This window comes from Bufo gargarizans, chromosome 6 (genome assembly GCF_014858855.1).
Source record: "Bufo gargarizans isolate SCDJY-AF-19 chromosome 6, ASM1485885v1, whole genome shotgun sequence".
NCBI lineage: Eukaryota > Metazoa > Chordata > Amphibia > Anura > Bufonidae > Bufo > Bufo gargarizans.
Window position 1 is genome coordinate 352,383,265 of NC_058085.1, and position 16,464 is coordinate 352,399,728.

Here is a 16,464-nt window from a genome sequence, read left to right on the forward strand (position 1 = left end):
TTGTTAAGTTGCCTAATAATTATGCACAGTAATAGTCACCTGCACACACAGATATCCCCCTAAAATAGCTAAAACTAAAAACAAACTAAAAACTACTTCCAAAAATATTCAGCTTTGATATTAATGAGTTTTTCGGGTTCATTGAGAACATGGTTGTTGTTCAATAATAAAATTAATCCTCAAAAATACAACTTGCCTAATAATTCTGCACTCCCTGTAGTCCAGAGTTAATGTCTGAATACTGCTCCCTAATATACCCATTATAATTAAACAAATTTAGTACACATGTATCGCTTACATTTTCCATGGCGTGCGTTCCATCTTGCCAGAGTGGAGCCGGAAGCTTGGCGCTCGGCGCATGCGCCGGTATCCACTGTGGAGCGCACTGATGTCACTAATGTGCGTCCAGAAGAGCGTAGAGCAGAAGTACGCATGTGGATGTCCGAGGTGGAACGCATACAAGTGCGCAGGCGCCTGAAGATATATTCGGCGATTGCGTGATAAGTTTAAATAAGGTCCTATGTGACTCTCCCGCGCATGCGCTCAGGGAATTTTTATTCTGCCCATGATTATAATTTGATACAGGCTAGAATAATGATGATTCAACTGGATATTCACTGTCTCCTCATATATATATATATATATATATATATATATATATATATATATATATATATATCTCCTCTATAGGGTATAATCTATAATTTTCTCCTCAATGATCCACTGTAGAATGTAGTTTATAGTTTCCCCATAGTGTGATTAGTTTTATTAATTGTTGTATATATGAATATATCCGAAAAACTTTAAACCAAAGAATGTAGCCAATGTGAATTATACTAAATTAGGGTATATTAGATTAGGGTCAGCGGTTTATTTGGTGGGGACAGGTGAATGAAGAAATAAGGCTTTTCTATTATTTTATACAAAATTCATAATGTTCCCTATCAAGATAACTTTTTTTCACCTAAATCTTGATAAATAATTGTTCGATCTTTCTCGGTCTGATGCATTTGCTTTCTGACAGATCCATATATAGTCTATATCCTATCAATTGGTCAAAAGTATGTGAATACAGTAAAGGTTTATATAAAACATCCAAAAGACAATACCTCATTAAGGCCTAATGGGCTCACCGTTTTTAATCTGTGAGTCCACTCTGCCTCTTTTTGTAATATTTTTCTATTTAGATCTCCTCCTCTTGGTGAGGGGCGTACAACTTCAACTACACAAAACCTCAATGATTGTGCATTTCCTTAATGGAAGTCTTGTATATGTCTGGAAATAGTTGTATCTCTTTTGTGTCTAATGCCTCCTAGGTGATCCCCAATCCTTCTCCTAAACTCCGTTTTTGTTTTGCCCACATATTGAAGTTTGCACATACATGTACATAAATACACGACTCCTGTTGTTTTACAGTTTGCAAAACCTCTGATGATATATGCTTTATTAGTTGTGTTGCTGGTAAAAGTTTTGGTTTGACAAATATACGGGCAGGCTATACAGGATCCACATCTGAAAGTGCCAAGAGGTTTTCTATCCAGCCAAGTACCTGATTTTTTAATAGGTGTATAGTGGCTATGGACGAACCTGTCCCCTATGGACCTATCTCTTCTGTACGTTATAGCCAGATATGAAGGGAGAATGTCCTTAACATCAGGATCCATAAGCAACATTTCCCAATATTTTTGTAAAATGTCTCTCACTTCTCTGTTACAGTTATCAAAGGTTCCCACTATTCAAAATTTTGGATCTATTTCCTGTTTCCTCGCTTTTTTAGGGGGCAATAGATCTATTCTATCCGCGTTTAGGGCTGATCTGAAAGCTGTTTGTAAAGGTCGGTCTTGGTACCCTCTTTGGTTAAATCTGATCTTCAAGTCTCTGGCCTGATCATAAAAATCATTATCGGTGGTACAGCTTCTGCGGATTCGAAGGTACTGTCCTTTCAGAATGCCGGATTTAAGATTAAAAGGGTGATGGCTTTCCCATCTTAACAAGTTATTGGTTGCTGTAGGTTTCCTACAAGTTTTTGTATTGATAATGCCATTAGTCAAGGTAATATACAAATTCAAGAAGGCCAGACCTTCGTCACTTATCTCAGATGTAAAATGCATACCTATCTGATTGCTATTTAATTCAGTCAGAAAGTCAGAGAACTGTCCCCTGGAGCCGCCCCAAAATATCAGTATGTCATCGATATAGCGGCCCCAGAAAACTATTCTCGACGTCCAGACACTCTCCTCGGTGAATACCACCGTATCCTCCCACCAGCCCAGGAACAGATTTGCATAAGTGGGGGAACATGCGCTCCCCATTGCTGTGCCCCTGAGCTGGGGAAGAATTTAGAATCAAATAGGAAATAGTTGTGTCTCAGGACAAAATCCATAATTTTAAGGACAAATCGGTTGTGTGCTGTAAATTGAATTCCCCTACTTTTCAAAAAATGGTTCACCGCACATAGACTCAAATCATGGGGAATGTTGCTATAGAGTGCCTCTACGTCTATGGATGCCAGTAGGGTATCCTCTTCAAGATGTAGTCCATGAATTTTAGTTAGTAGATCCGAGGTATCTCTAATATATGATCGAAGTGCCGTAACAAATGTTCTCAAAATCCTGTCAATGTACCGTATATGCCTACATTCTGTGTTATGGAGTTAATCCCTGCTACTATTGGGCGACCCTTTAGTGGGGTAAAGCCCTTGTGGATTTTAGGTATAGTATAGAATGTTGCGATCTGTGGATGAGGTCTTAGCATAAATCTAATTTCATCACTTTATACTAGTTTCTCTTCAAAAGCTTCTAGAAGTAGGGCTTCTAGATCAGTGTAAAAATTAGGTGTAGGATCCATTCTAAGTATATTATAAAAAAATGTATCATTAAGGATAGCATTACACATTTGATCCGCCTCTACCCTAATCATGGCTTCTATTTCACTTTTTTCCAAGTTGCATTTCTTACTGCCGTTTATTTGTCTTTGTTCCAATCTTTCCAATTCCTTGGTGACTATATTTAGAAAAAGATCTATAGTATTTGTTTCCATTTGAGGTGAAGATTTGGTACTTTTAGGTTTTAGATTAGTGAAGGGACCCTCCCCAATTCTCCTTTCCCCTTTTAAGAGGTGATCTGCCATAGTTCTAACCAAGGGAAGTTCATCCAGAGAAATGCCTAATACTCTCCTCAAGATCATTATGCTTAAAGAACTTTTGCCATTTCTCCTTGAGGCAAAAAAGATGAACATCTTTGATCCAGAGGAAAGAACTGCATTTTGTAGTCGGTATAAAAGATGTTCCCTTGGTAAGAACTGCAATCTCTGCCTCTGAAAAGGACTTTTGTGTTAAATGAATGATCTGCCCTTTCTGATTTAGATCTATTTTTCTTGTCTGGGACGGTCCCTCAAATGATATGGAGTTCCCCCAGAGGATCCAGAAGAACATTGTCCTTCCGGATATGTAGTTCTCTGATCGTTTCTGGTTTGATTTCCCCATCTTTGATTTCTATTTCAAGATCCTCTTTGTCCTCGATTCCCTCTGTATCTAGGTCTCCCTCTGAGTGAATACAGAATAATGTATAAGACCAAGAAAGGTAGAACAATTATTTATCAAGGTTTAGGTGAAAAAAAGGTTATCTTGTTAGGGAACATTATGAATTTTGTGTAAAATAATAGAATAGCCTTATTTCTTTATTCACCTGTCCCCACCAAATAAACCGCTGACCCTAATCTAATATACCCTAATTTAGTATAATTCACATTGGCTACATTCTTTGGTTTAAATTTTTTCGGATATATTCATATATACAACAATTAATAAAACTAATCACACTATGGGGAAACTATAAACTACATTCTACAGTGGATCATTGCAAAGAAAATGATAGATTATACCCTATAGAGAAGATATATAGATATATATGAGGAAACAGTGAATATCCAGTTGAATCATTATTCTAGCCTGTATCAAATTATAATCATGGGCAGAATAAAAACTCCCTGAGCGCATGCGCGGGAGAGTCACATAGGACCTTATTTAAACTTATCACGCAATCGCCGAATATATCTTCAGGCGCCAGCGCACTTGTATGCGTTCCACCTCGGACATCCACATGCGTACTTCTGCTCTACGCTCTTCCGGACGCACATTAGTGACGTCAGTGCATTCCACAGTGGATACCGGCGCATGAGCCGAGCGACAAGCTTCCGGCTCCGCTCTGGCAAGATGGAATGCATGGAAAATGCATGGAAAATGTACGCGACACAAGTGTACTAAATTTGTTTAATTATAATGGGTATATTAGGGAGCAATGTTCAGACATTACTCTGGACTGCATCTTATCAGTTGGAGCATCAAATATAGCGATTCAGCTAACGGCCATTGAGCTGTACCCATATCTTTTGTTCATCCTCTGATGAATCTGGCAGTATATCCTGACAGAGGAAACGCGTCGGGAATAGACGGAATATCTGGCTATACAGGCACTGGGAGGTACCAATATAGGGCGAGATTGCCAGGCTCAGCCATCGATAAGTGGGGTCGCTCCTTAGGGGGTGATTCTTCCGCATGTAGGCGGGAGACCTCTCCGCTTTTAGGCTGGGTTTAATAGATCATTAGGGACATATCTCCCAATACCCTGTTTCGTTTTTACAAAAGAGGGGTAGGAATATTGATAAACCTTTGGACCCTATTTTCAGCGGATGAAGCAGCAATCAAGGTCCATGGATCCAAAAGGATTTTTTCATCGAATATGCCCCCCTGCCTAGGACTCAGAACCACCACATCAGCCTGAATGAAACGTACATCAAACCGTGAGTGGTTATAAAAATTCAGTGTGTTTAAAAAACATTATTGTATGTTGAATGTGGGGTCCTATACCTATAAACACATGTTTATTTGCCAGATAACCAATTGCAGTTATCTACAATATATATCTATTTGTGGGACTTATTTTAGAAAATATCCAATATAAAAGTTAAGTTTTAAGTAGGTTAATTACTCAGTGATATTCAGAGGATGAGCAATAGCAGTAACCATCGGTCATTCCCATTGAGTGGAGAGGATCACTGCATGTAAATGCCGCTCTTCACCAATTCTGATGTGCAGGTGGTGGTACTGTAGGGGAAGGAGCACTTCCTTCCCGACAATCCCCTGCTCTATCGGGCCATGTAAAACGGTCTTAAGAGTGAGAAACCTCCTTGCAAGAATGTGCTGAAATAGGGGCTGACACACTAGGTGAAAATGCTTGTTTTGTTCCATGGTCCAGCCATCTTTTAGGTGCACATAAACTGAATGTGCCACTAACACAGACAGTTTCTCTGCATGTAAAGTTTTGAAGTGAGTTTGAGCACACGAAGTGTGGGGATTACTATTGGATAAAGGGATTGGCTTCTGAGGGACAATATAGAAAGGGTGAACAAAGACGAGTTGAATTAGGGTATGTGATAGCCCATAAAAAAATGTCTGTTAGAGCACACCTGAAAAAGGGGATATTGGGAGTGAACCTAATTTCGGATTCTGGGGCAACACATTCCAGAGAACTGGAGCAGCTGAAGAGAAGTCTTGGAGATGAGAGATTGTGATTATGGACAATGCTAGCCTTAGATCATTGGCAGCATCTAGAACATTGGTAGGGTGGTAGACAGAGATGAGGAATGAGATATAGGGAGGCGCAGAAGTGTGGAAGCCTTGTAGGTGAGAATGATAAGTTTAAACTTAACTTATACTGGCCCAGGGCTACTGTGTAGCAGTTGGACATAAAAGATGAGCCTGGCGAGTATGGATGAATAGAATTTATTGTTAAGTTGTCTTTTTTTTATCATGATTAAATAAACTAGTGGTACTGGATGACAGTCGCCATGTTCTTACACTATCCCGTCTATGGAGTCATATTTCTAAGATATTAGGCCTCATGCACACGACAGTTTTTTTTCACGGTCCGCAAAAAACGGGGTCCGTGATCCGTGACCGTTTTTTCATCCGTGGGTCTTCCTTGATTTTTGGAGGATCTACGGACATGAAAAAAAAGTCGTTTTGGTGTCCGCCTGGCCGTGCGGAGCCAAACGGATCCGTCCTGAATTACAATGCAAGTCAATGGGGACGGATCCGTGTGACGTTGACACAATATGGTGCAATTGCAAACGGATCCGTCCCCATTAACTTTCAATGTAAAGTCTGGAGTCTCTTTTATACCATCGGATCAGAGTTTTCTCCAATCCGATGGTATATTTTAACTTGAAGCATCCCCATCACCATGGGAACACCTCTATGTTAGAATATACTGTCGGATATGAGTTACATCGTGAAAACTCATATCCGACAGTGTATTCTAACACAGAGGCGTTCCCATGGTGATGGGGACGCTTCTAGTTAGAAAATACTACAAACTGTGTACATGACTGCCCCCTGCTGCCTGGCAGCACCCGATCTCTTACAGGGGGCCGTGATCAGCACAATTAACCCCTCAGGTGCCACACCTGAAGGGGTTAATTGTGCGTATCATAGCCCCCTGTAAGAGATCAGGGGCTGCCAGGCAGCAGGGGGCAGACCCCCCCTCCCCAGTTTGAATATCATTGGTGGCCAGTGTGGGAGGGAGGGGGGGCCGGGGGAGGCCGCACACTGCCACCAATGTTAATAATGCAATAGAGGGAGGGAGGGGGGGCCGGGGGAGGCCGCACACTGCCACCAATGTAATAATACAATAGAGGGAGGAAGGGGGGGGGCGCACACTGTGCCACCCATGTTATTATTACAATAGAGGGAGGGAGGGGGGGACGCACTGGCCACCAATGAAATTTAAACTGGGGAGGGAGGGGGTCTGCCCCCTGCTGCCTGGCAGCCCCGGATCTCTTACAGGGAGCTATGATACGCACAATTAACCCCTTCAGGTGCAGCACCTGAGGGGTTAATTGTACGGATCACAGCCCCCTATAAGAGATCGGGTGCTGCCAGGCAGCAGGGGGCAGTCATGTACACAGTTCATTGTATATTCTAACTAGAAGCGTCCCCATCACCATGGGAACGCCTCTGTGTTAGAATATACTGTCGGATCTGAGTTTTCACGAAGTGAAAACTCAGCTCTGAAAAAGCTTTTATGCAGACAAATCTTCGGATCTGTCTGTATGAAAGTAACCTACGGCCACGGATCACGGACACGGATGCCAATCTTGTGTGCATCCGTGTTCTTTCACGGACCCATTGACTTGAATGGGTCCGTGAACCGTTGTCCGTCAAAAAAATAGGACAGGTCCTATTTTTTTGACGGACAGGATACACGGATCACAGTCTCGGCTGCAAAACGGTGCATTTTCCGATTTTTCCACGGACCCATTGAAAGTCAATGGGTCCGTGAAAAAAAAAAAAAGGAAAACAGCACAACGGCCACGGATGCACACAACAGTCATGTGCATGAGGCCTTAGACTCTACATTTGCTGACTACTATATACAGGCAATGATAATCTAAGATGGACCGTGTTTATCAAGAGTTATTTCATTTATGAAAACTTCTTTTTTTACTTTACTCACAAACTTGGTTTTGGCTCTGTTTAGAAAATAAAATAACCAAAGTTTTTGCCTGAATGTATGTATACATTGCAAATTATTAACAATTCTCAAATATACAGTGTAAAAGCTACTTTTCATGTTTTTCCAGCTACGTTCTAAAAATGGAATTTTATCATACAAGGAACATAAAATAGACATTAAAGACCAAGCAAATAATCCAAGTAAGTAACATGTATAGAAATAAGAATAGACACATTGTGGTTCACCTTTAATTTTAGAAAATAGTCAGGGAACTCTTTGAATATGCTATACAGAGGTATTCTGTAAGGATATATATATATATATATATATATATATATATATATATGTAGTTAAGGCTGACATGTCAGCCTGCATTTGTGGGAGGGGCGGAGGTGCCTTTAAATAGCCAGGGCACGCGTACCTCCTTGCCCGTGAGCTATCTGCGCAAGGAGGAGTTACTGCTGTTTTCCCGCCTAGCTCACGTCGCCAACACACACGTGTATCCAGCCACCCGTAAGTATGCTGGGGCCGCTGCTCCCTTCAACCGACAGGCTGCTCCGGTGCGCTGCAGCTGAACGCACAGGTAACATGGCTGCCCCCCCCCTTTTTTTCCTTGGTTCAGGCATGCCGGTCCCCTGCCTACTGCCCCCTGTACCTGGCCACCGTCGGCTTCCCTCAGCGCTGCCCGCCTGGGTTCTGTGGCTGAGCCGGGTGTCGGATCTCACACCAGACCGTCTCCTCCATCGCTGCGTCCCTCAGTCTCCAGCGCAGGTGCCGCAAGTCCCACGATACTTCGGCACCTTCCCCCTGCTTCTGCCCGGCCAGCTTGCCCGGCTTCGTTCCTCCTTCTCCTGCTGCTGCTCAGCATCCCCACAGGGGGGCAGCATGGAGACAACTCAATAAAGTTAAAAAAAAAAAAAAAAAAAAAAGGGCAACCAGGACAACCATAGCTTACCCTAGGTTGTCTGTTAAAGTTTAAAAAAAAAAAAAAAAAAAAAGAAAACAGCAAGTCAGCACATCAGGACAACCATAGGATTCACTAGGAAGTGAATCATGTTTCTTCCAAAGCCCAACCTGGGGGTAAAATAAGTTCAAAAAATCTTAAAGAAACAGTTACACAAATAAATTCATAAATACTCGATTCCAAAAAAAAATAAAAAAAATAAAAATCGTATATGCAACTCTTAAATTTAATTTATCACTGCAGGTTTGGGGCCTGTCACTCTTTCCCGGCCATACGTTTCTACTGGCATTTCATGCAGATGCTTGCGAGATCGTCCAGGTCACGGCTCCGATATTTTCATGTATGATTAATTCCGTTGCCTGCCATGTCTTCGGGCTTACGTTTTAATTCAGATACGTTGCCTGTAACGTCATCCAGGTTACGTACGTACTCTGAGTAATTTTGTTGCCTGTTACGTCCTGCAGGCTCACGTATTCAATTAGATAATTTTCTGTTGCCTGCCATGGACTTCGAACTTACGTTTAACTTAATATGCTGCCTGTAACGTCATCCAGGTTCACGTATAACTCTGTGTATAATTTTGTTGCCTGTTACGTTATTCAGGTTTACGTTTTTAATTCAATAATCTCTGTGGCCTGCTACGTTGCCGGCCTCGCGTTTTTAACTTAACGTGATGCCTGTCACGTCAACCAGGTGTACGTTTTTAACTAAGTATAATTTCTTGCCTGTTACGTTCTGCAGGTTTACGTTTCTTAATTAATTAATTCAGGTTGCCTGCCACGTTGTTGGGCTTACTTTTTTATTTTATATGTGGCCTGTCACGTCATCCAGGTTTACGTTTTTAACTGATTATAATTTGTTGCCTGTTACGTTATGCGGGCTTACGTTTTTATTGTAATATGTGGCCTGTCACGTCATCCAGGTTTTCGTTTTCAACTGAATATAATTTGTTGCCTGTTACGTTATGCGGGCTTACGTTTTATTTTAATATGTGGCCTGTCACGTCATCCAGGTTTACGTTTTTAACTGATCGCAATCTGTTGCCTGTTACGTTATGCGGGCTTACGTTTTTATTTTAATATGGGGCCTGTCACGTCATCCAGGTTTACGTTTTTAACTCTGATCATAATTTTGTTGCCTGTTTCGTTATGCGGGCGTACGTTTTTTGGATCAATCATTCTGTTGCCTGTTTGCTTTCAAGCTTACGCTTAAAAAAAAAAAAAAAAAATTTTTTTTACCTCTCTCCCAGCCTCATGTGTACTAACATCATCGTCCTGTACACTTCAGGTCCGGGGCCAGTTGTGATTGCTCCTTTGTTTTTCCAGGGTCATTCTTCAGGTACCTTCTAGTTATTATTACTTCGGTGCGCACCTCTTTTCACAGTACACTCTCTCCACGGTTAAGTCACGTCATAATCACCAGCTGTCGCTTTCTTTTCAGGTCAACAGGTAAGCGCTCACATTCCGGTCTGCACCAGCACAAAAATAAAATAAAAACATATATATTTTGTCCACCATCACAGGGCACTATTTACTCCGGGGTCTTCCGACCTTTAACTCTGTCATCATTTCTCACTCCAACAGTATGTCCCATCTATCAGACCACGAGGATTCCGTATCCATCCCTGACTCTTCCGTTTCCGCCCACGGCAGCACCATGTCACTCAGGAGTTGGACCATTCCAAAATTAATCAAAGAGCTCAACAGCCGAGGGATTTGTTACCCTGCGTCGGCTCGGAAGGCTGAGCTATACCGACTCCTGGTGTCCGAGCCCATGGCCCCTCCAGCGGATCAAGTGCCCATGTCAACTATTCAGCTATCATTGGCACAGTTGCATGCCACGATCAATAACATTGCCACTTCGGTCTCGGATATGCAGACCAGACTGGTTGCGGTAGAATCCAGAGGGCTGTCAACTAGTCCCTCCGTCCCTCCGGTTCCTTTGGTCACTGCTTCATGTTCCCATTCCCCAGGTAGGGCTTCATTCACACCTGAGGTAGCTCCGGCACACTTTGTCCCAGATAACATTAGAAGGGATATTCTAGACGGCAGGGACGTAAATTTAGCTAGCATCCTCATTGCTACCCATGACACCATCGACAATAGGACCATTGCGTGTGGCGACGTTTCCATCACTTCTAAAAGCCAGGGACGTCCGCCTCAACAAAAAATTATCCATCCCCGAATTTGTCCTGGCCTTCAGCTTATATAGGGATATCATCTGCTCCGCCTGCCCTGGAAGACGGGAGGAACTGGACACCTACCTGTACAGGGTCACGGATCTGGGCCACAAGTATGGCGGCCACGCCTTCTATGATTACCATCGCTCGTTTTCAGCCAAGGCGGCCGCCACTCTGGCCCAGTTCCACCACACCACCAATTGGGCATCCATGGACATGGAGCTCTTTTGTCGCCATTTTGCTGGTCTCAGGGCGCCAGCTTGTGCGTCGTGCAATTCCATTCTCCACTCGTCAGATTGGTGCCCCAACGTACTCCCTCCCGTCTCCCAGGGCAGGTTACTCCCCAGCGCCTCTAGTTTCGCACAAAGACCCACTCCATCCACGGACAAATTAGGCCGCCCCATAGTTTTCCTGGGTAATAGTCAATTGTGCAACAATTACAACTTGGCCATATGTAATTATAATAAATGTCGAGCCCTGCACATTTGCTCTGGTTGCTTTAGAGCTCACCCCATCACAACATGCCCTCAGCGTTCCTCCAGGACCTCCTGACTAGTCGGAGTCAACGTACATCTCCTGGCAACTCTCCTACACAACCATCCCAATCCCCGTTTTGTTCAGTTTCTCACGGTAGGGTTTTCAGAGGGTTTTCACACGGGTCTGGTCGCACTTCCCCAGTCCACCTGGGAGGGTCCCAATCTCCTCTCAGCAGCCAAGGATCCCGACTCAGTAGGAGGCCTCATACAATCTGAGCTGGAGAAGGGATTCCTCATAGGGCCTTTTTCCACTGTCCCCTTTGATTCTTGGAGGGTCAGCCCTATCGGCATTGTGGCAAAAAAATTCTCAAATAAAAAACGTCTCATTTATGACCTTTCTGCGCCTCATGGTTCCAACATCCCGAGTTTAAATTCTCTGATCCCCTCCGAAGAGTTCTCCATGAGGTACTCCTCAGTGGATGAAGCCCTACAACTCATTCTCCAGGTAGGCAGAGGGGCTTGGCTATCCAAGGCGGATATCGCAGACGCGTTTAAATTGCTCCCCATTCACCCGCAGCTCTGGAGGTGGTATGGCGTTAAATGGCAAAATATTTATTATTTTGCTAGCCATCTGACCTTCGGATCCAAGAGCAGCCCCTGGCTGTTTGACCAATTCGCGCAGGCTCTGCATTGGATTCTAGTCAACTGCTGCGATTGCCTGCTGGTCATCCATTACCTGGATGATTTCCTGTTGGTTGAATCCCCAGGCAACAGACCCAGCAAGCTCAGGTCCCTTCTCCGGGTCTTCTCTGAGCTCAATGTTCCCGTCGCCTCTTCAAAGGTAGAAGGCCCTTTGACGGTAATTACCTTTCTAGGGATTGTGTTGGACTCCGTTAAAATGCAAGCTAGGCTTCCGGAGGAGAAGCTTGCCAAAATCCGGGAAGAGATCTCCAAGGCAGCAGGCTCCAGGCGTTTCACTAAAATTGAGTTACAATCTTTGCTGGGTATGTTGAACTTTGCTACTAGGATCATGCCGCAGGGCAGAGCTTTCACCTCCCGGTTGCTACAGCTGCTTCCATCAGCCCCCGAGCAGGATAGTCTCATCTGCCTAGACAGCCAAGCGATTGCGGATTTAGCAATGTGGGACACGTTCCTCGCCAGCTGGAACGGTGTCTCCATGTTTGTTCCACCATGGGGTCCCACATCAGCTACGATCTTCACAGACGCCGCGGCCTCTGCAGGTTACGCAGCAATCAGCGGGAATCAGTGGTTCGCTGGTCCCTGGCCCCCAGAGGTGTCTTCTGTGCAGCAAGCTTTAAAATGTTCCCCTTTACTAGAGGTGTACCCCATTGTAGCAGCAGCTCAAGTTTGGGGCAGTCAATGGGCCAATTCATCCGTAGTTTTTGTCACGGATAATCAGGCGGTAGTAGACATAATCGCCAAAGTCAGATCGAAATCGCCATTCATCATGTCATTTGTCCGTAGGTTGGTCTGGCTTTCCCTCCGTCACAATTTTCATGTCACTTGCAGGCATATCCAGGGCAAACAAAATATCGCCGCAGACACCTTGTCACGTTTTCGTTTTCATGATTTTTTCCAGGCAATGCCGGAGGCGGACCAAGTGGGTCTATCCCCTCCTGCATTCCAAACTCTGATTTTGGATTAAAATCGTTCATTGATTCAGCAAAAAGTCTTGTGAGAAATTCTTTATCGGTCAACACGTCCAGGAACTATAGAACAGGCTGGAATGTGTTCCACAAATTCATGCTCCTGCACCCAAGACATGATACCGGCAAGACTGCATACATCATGGCTTTCTTGGCATACTGCCATTTGGAGCTCAAACTGTCCTACAACTCCATAAAGCTATACCTGGCCGGGGTACAGCATTTCCTCTCATTAGAAGATCCGGACTGTAGGTCGATTTTCCTGTCACAACCGATAAAAGCCACCCTTAGGGGCATTCAAAAAGGTAGCAGGGGTCCAAGCTCTCTCAGACAGCCGGTGTCAGGAGAACTCTTCAGGAAGTTATCCACCTCCCTAGATGGTAATCCTTTTGGGCTCCTTGCTAGTACCGTGATCAAAGCTGCCATGTACCTCAGCTTTTATGGTTTCTTGCGGCCAGGGGAATTCACCAGCTCCTCTGCCAAAGGCTTAACTAGGGGCCAGCTGGTCCAGCAGGGCGATCAGTTCATCCTGTACCTCGCTTCGTCCAAGACATCCCAAGTCGGTCCACCAGTGGGGATCAGGTACTTCCCCACTTTCAACGAATGGTGCCCGGTCCGGGTCCTCCAGCAGCTCCTGGCAGTGTTGGGCGATCCGGCCAGAGACAGCCCGTTGCTTCCCTTCAAAGTCAGATCCATCACGTCATCCCAGTTCATTTCGCACATCCGTTCCCTAGTGGCGGGTTTAGGTCATGATCCAAAAACCATTTCGGGGCATTCCTTCCGCATTGGGGCTGCATCCGCAGCATCAAAGCATAATGTCCCAGCTCACATCATCCAAAAAATGGGTCGCTGGCACTCTGCATGCTACGGGCGGTACATTCCGAATCCACACCGAGAGATATCCAAGGCCTTCTGTAGTCTGGTTTTATGATGTTTTGCATGAACAATAAACTCCCTTTTCCACACTACCTGGCTTGTTCTTTGCCCCCTTATAGGCCTACCCGCGTTCATGGCTAAGGGCACACCACCAGCCATTAAGTCCAGGTATGAGGTAAGTAAACAGGGCAGGCCTGTCCCCCTCTTCTACACAAGGTCTTCGCAGCCGCAGCCGTGACCACAAGTAGTTAAGGCTGACATGTCAGCCTGCATTTGTGGGAGGGGCGGAGGTGCCTTTAAATAGCCAGGGCACGCGTACCTCCTTGCCCGTGAGCTATCTGCGCCCCTCCCACCCTCCCTCATTTTTCTACTTCTACCAGGGTATGCCCCCTTATAGGCCTACCCGCGTTCATGGCTAAGGGCACACCACCAGCCATTAAGTCCAGGTATGAGGTAAGTAAACAGGGCAGGCCTGTCCCCCTCTTCTACACAAGGTCTTCGCAGCCGCAGCCGTGACCACAAATATATATATATATATATATATATATATATAGAAAAGGAAAAGTCCAGCGGGAGCACCAACCTAGGTGTGGGTGCAAGGTCCAACGTGGGGTAACGGCAATCCCCAATAATATAAGCAGAAGAAGTAGGACTGCACTCCAAAATAGTGGTGAAAGTAAAAGATTTTATTCACCCATAATGTGGCAAATCTTGCGACGTTTCAGCTCATACGAGCCTTCCTCAACGCAATGCTCAAGTCTCCTCCCCGCAAGTTTGTTGGCTGCTACGCCAACACTTACAAATTGTACACTACTGTACATGTGACATACTTTCAAGCATATAAACCATTCAAAATGAAGGAGAAGAGCGGTAAGGGACAGGGAAGTGGCCGTGATGCTGATGGTGCAAGCAGTTAAAACTGTGCCTGCTGCCAGAGCACAAGAAAAACAATCATCCACGAAACCTAACTTCATGTCCCAGTTTGTGGGGTGGCGCTGGACAATGCTCTCAAAGTCACACCAGTGCGACCAGGGGGTCAGTTGGATTGCATCAAATAATGCTTCCAGTTGGTTAAGCACCACCCTGTCTTCCACCAAGTCCAGTCTCAGTAGAAAGAGTCTGTTCAACAGAATCCTCACCCTGATCCTCCTTCCTCCCACCATGGAGAGTCTTGCCAAAAAAGTGATCCCATATTCGGATATTCCGAGGAGCGCCATTCAGCGCCATTCCTTCATTTGGGCCTCTCAATAGGCCCACTTGAAAGGGGACATGAGATCTTGTGCCCTGATTCCCAAACTCTTGAGCATCCACAGTCACAAGAAGATGGTGGTGGGGAACGGCAATTAGTGTTTCACGAGGTGGATGATGATGATGAGACACAGTTGCCAATTACTCAACGGCAATTATTGTCTCAAGAGGTTGATGATGAGGATGAGACACAGTTGTCAATAACTAAGGTTGCTGGGGGGCGGAGCTAGCTGCAGAGCCGACCAGAAGTAGCATGTAGGAGCTCTGCAGAAAGAATTGATATAAACCGATATAACTCGGCAAATTAAGGCTTAGCTACGCCTGAAACAACAGATCCTTACTCAGATCATCGCCCGGATCAAGGAGATATAATCTTTTCCTATATCTGAGGCGGCGGGGAGTTGCGGCCTACAAGAACTTCGTGAGCACCGGACTTTATTGGTGCGCTCACCCGGGCCACAGAAGCCGTGCCCCGCGGCTTTTTCACCACCTGCCGCTGGATTTAATAGAGGCCCTCAGCGGACGTGAGGTCTGCCTTAGGTGTGAGGCCACAGTATCTGGGACCCGCCGGATAGGCGGTGAATCTGCAGCGTCGCTTGAAGCCGATCAGACAGAGCTTTGAACCGGAGAAAGTAGATCCGGCCGTTTTGAAATTAGAAAACCACCGAAGACCACCCAGGACATCCCTGCCCGAGCGATCATAGATGTGGTGAGTGCCCTGAGCTGTCCTTACCAAGTGGCAGTAAAATATAGAACCTTGGCAGCTATACTCCCTGCCACATGAGATCGGCATTGTTACTTTGCAGGACCTGGCAGCCGAATCACTAAACGGATCAATCCGCCGGCTCTGAGAGGAGCGAAATTTGAACTGTCTGTTGTGCTAGCATTAAGTACAGAGCTCGGCTACAGCCAGAAAAGCTGCTAAAGCTACCAACTGGAGACACACTCCTGTTGTTAATGTTACAAGCTGCATTGCAAGGAAGATTACATCATTGAACTTTAAATATAAGGATATCTTCTAGGTGAAATCGGCAGATTTAAAGAGACGGTATCCTAAAATTACAACAGTAATCCCCCACATTCATAAAATGTTTTAAAAGTCTGAACCTGGCAGGAGAAGGGGCGGAGCTTACGCCGGATGAAGATGGTCGCATAGCTCCGTGATATGTGAAGAGACTCGTCCCTAACGCCAGCTATAATTAGCCTACATTAGCGGAGATGGTGAAGATCGGGAACGCTAAGCATGCTGACACCCCAGCTCCCTCCAAAACTCAGATTGCTGGAGGAGAAATGGAGAAATTCTTAAAGAAAGCTGCCGCAACGATGGCTGCCAGGGAGCCTAAGATGGCGCCGACTCCACAGGCCAAAGCTCCGAAGCGCGCTCCTGCACAGTCAGAGGGTGAAAGCGACTCAGATGAAGCACAGGCCGGCTCTGACCTTCCGGTTACAAGAAAATACCTGGACCGTGCTTTGAACAGGATTATGGAGCCGATCCTCTCAGAATTGTCTGCCTGCAGAAACGAGGTGAGACATATTGGCG

The 16,464-nt window shown here is 45.1% G+C and overlaps 1 protein-coding gene across 1 annotated transcript in view; it reads left to right on the plus strand.

Moving 5' to 3' along the window:
• LOC122942211 (ovostatin-like) overlaps positions 1-16,464 on the plus strand; it is a 168,264-nt gene that overhangs the window by 37,091 nt on the left and 114,709 nt on the right. The window contains exon 10 of the mRNA XM_044299711.1: positions 7,642-7,714. Coding sequence (XP_044155646.1) covers positions 7,642-7,714 — 73 coding nt within the window. The remainder of the gene's footprint in view (positions 1-7,641; positions 7,715-16,464) is intronic.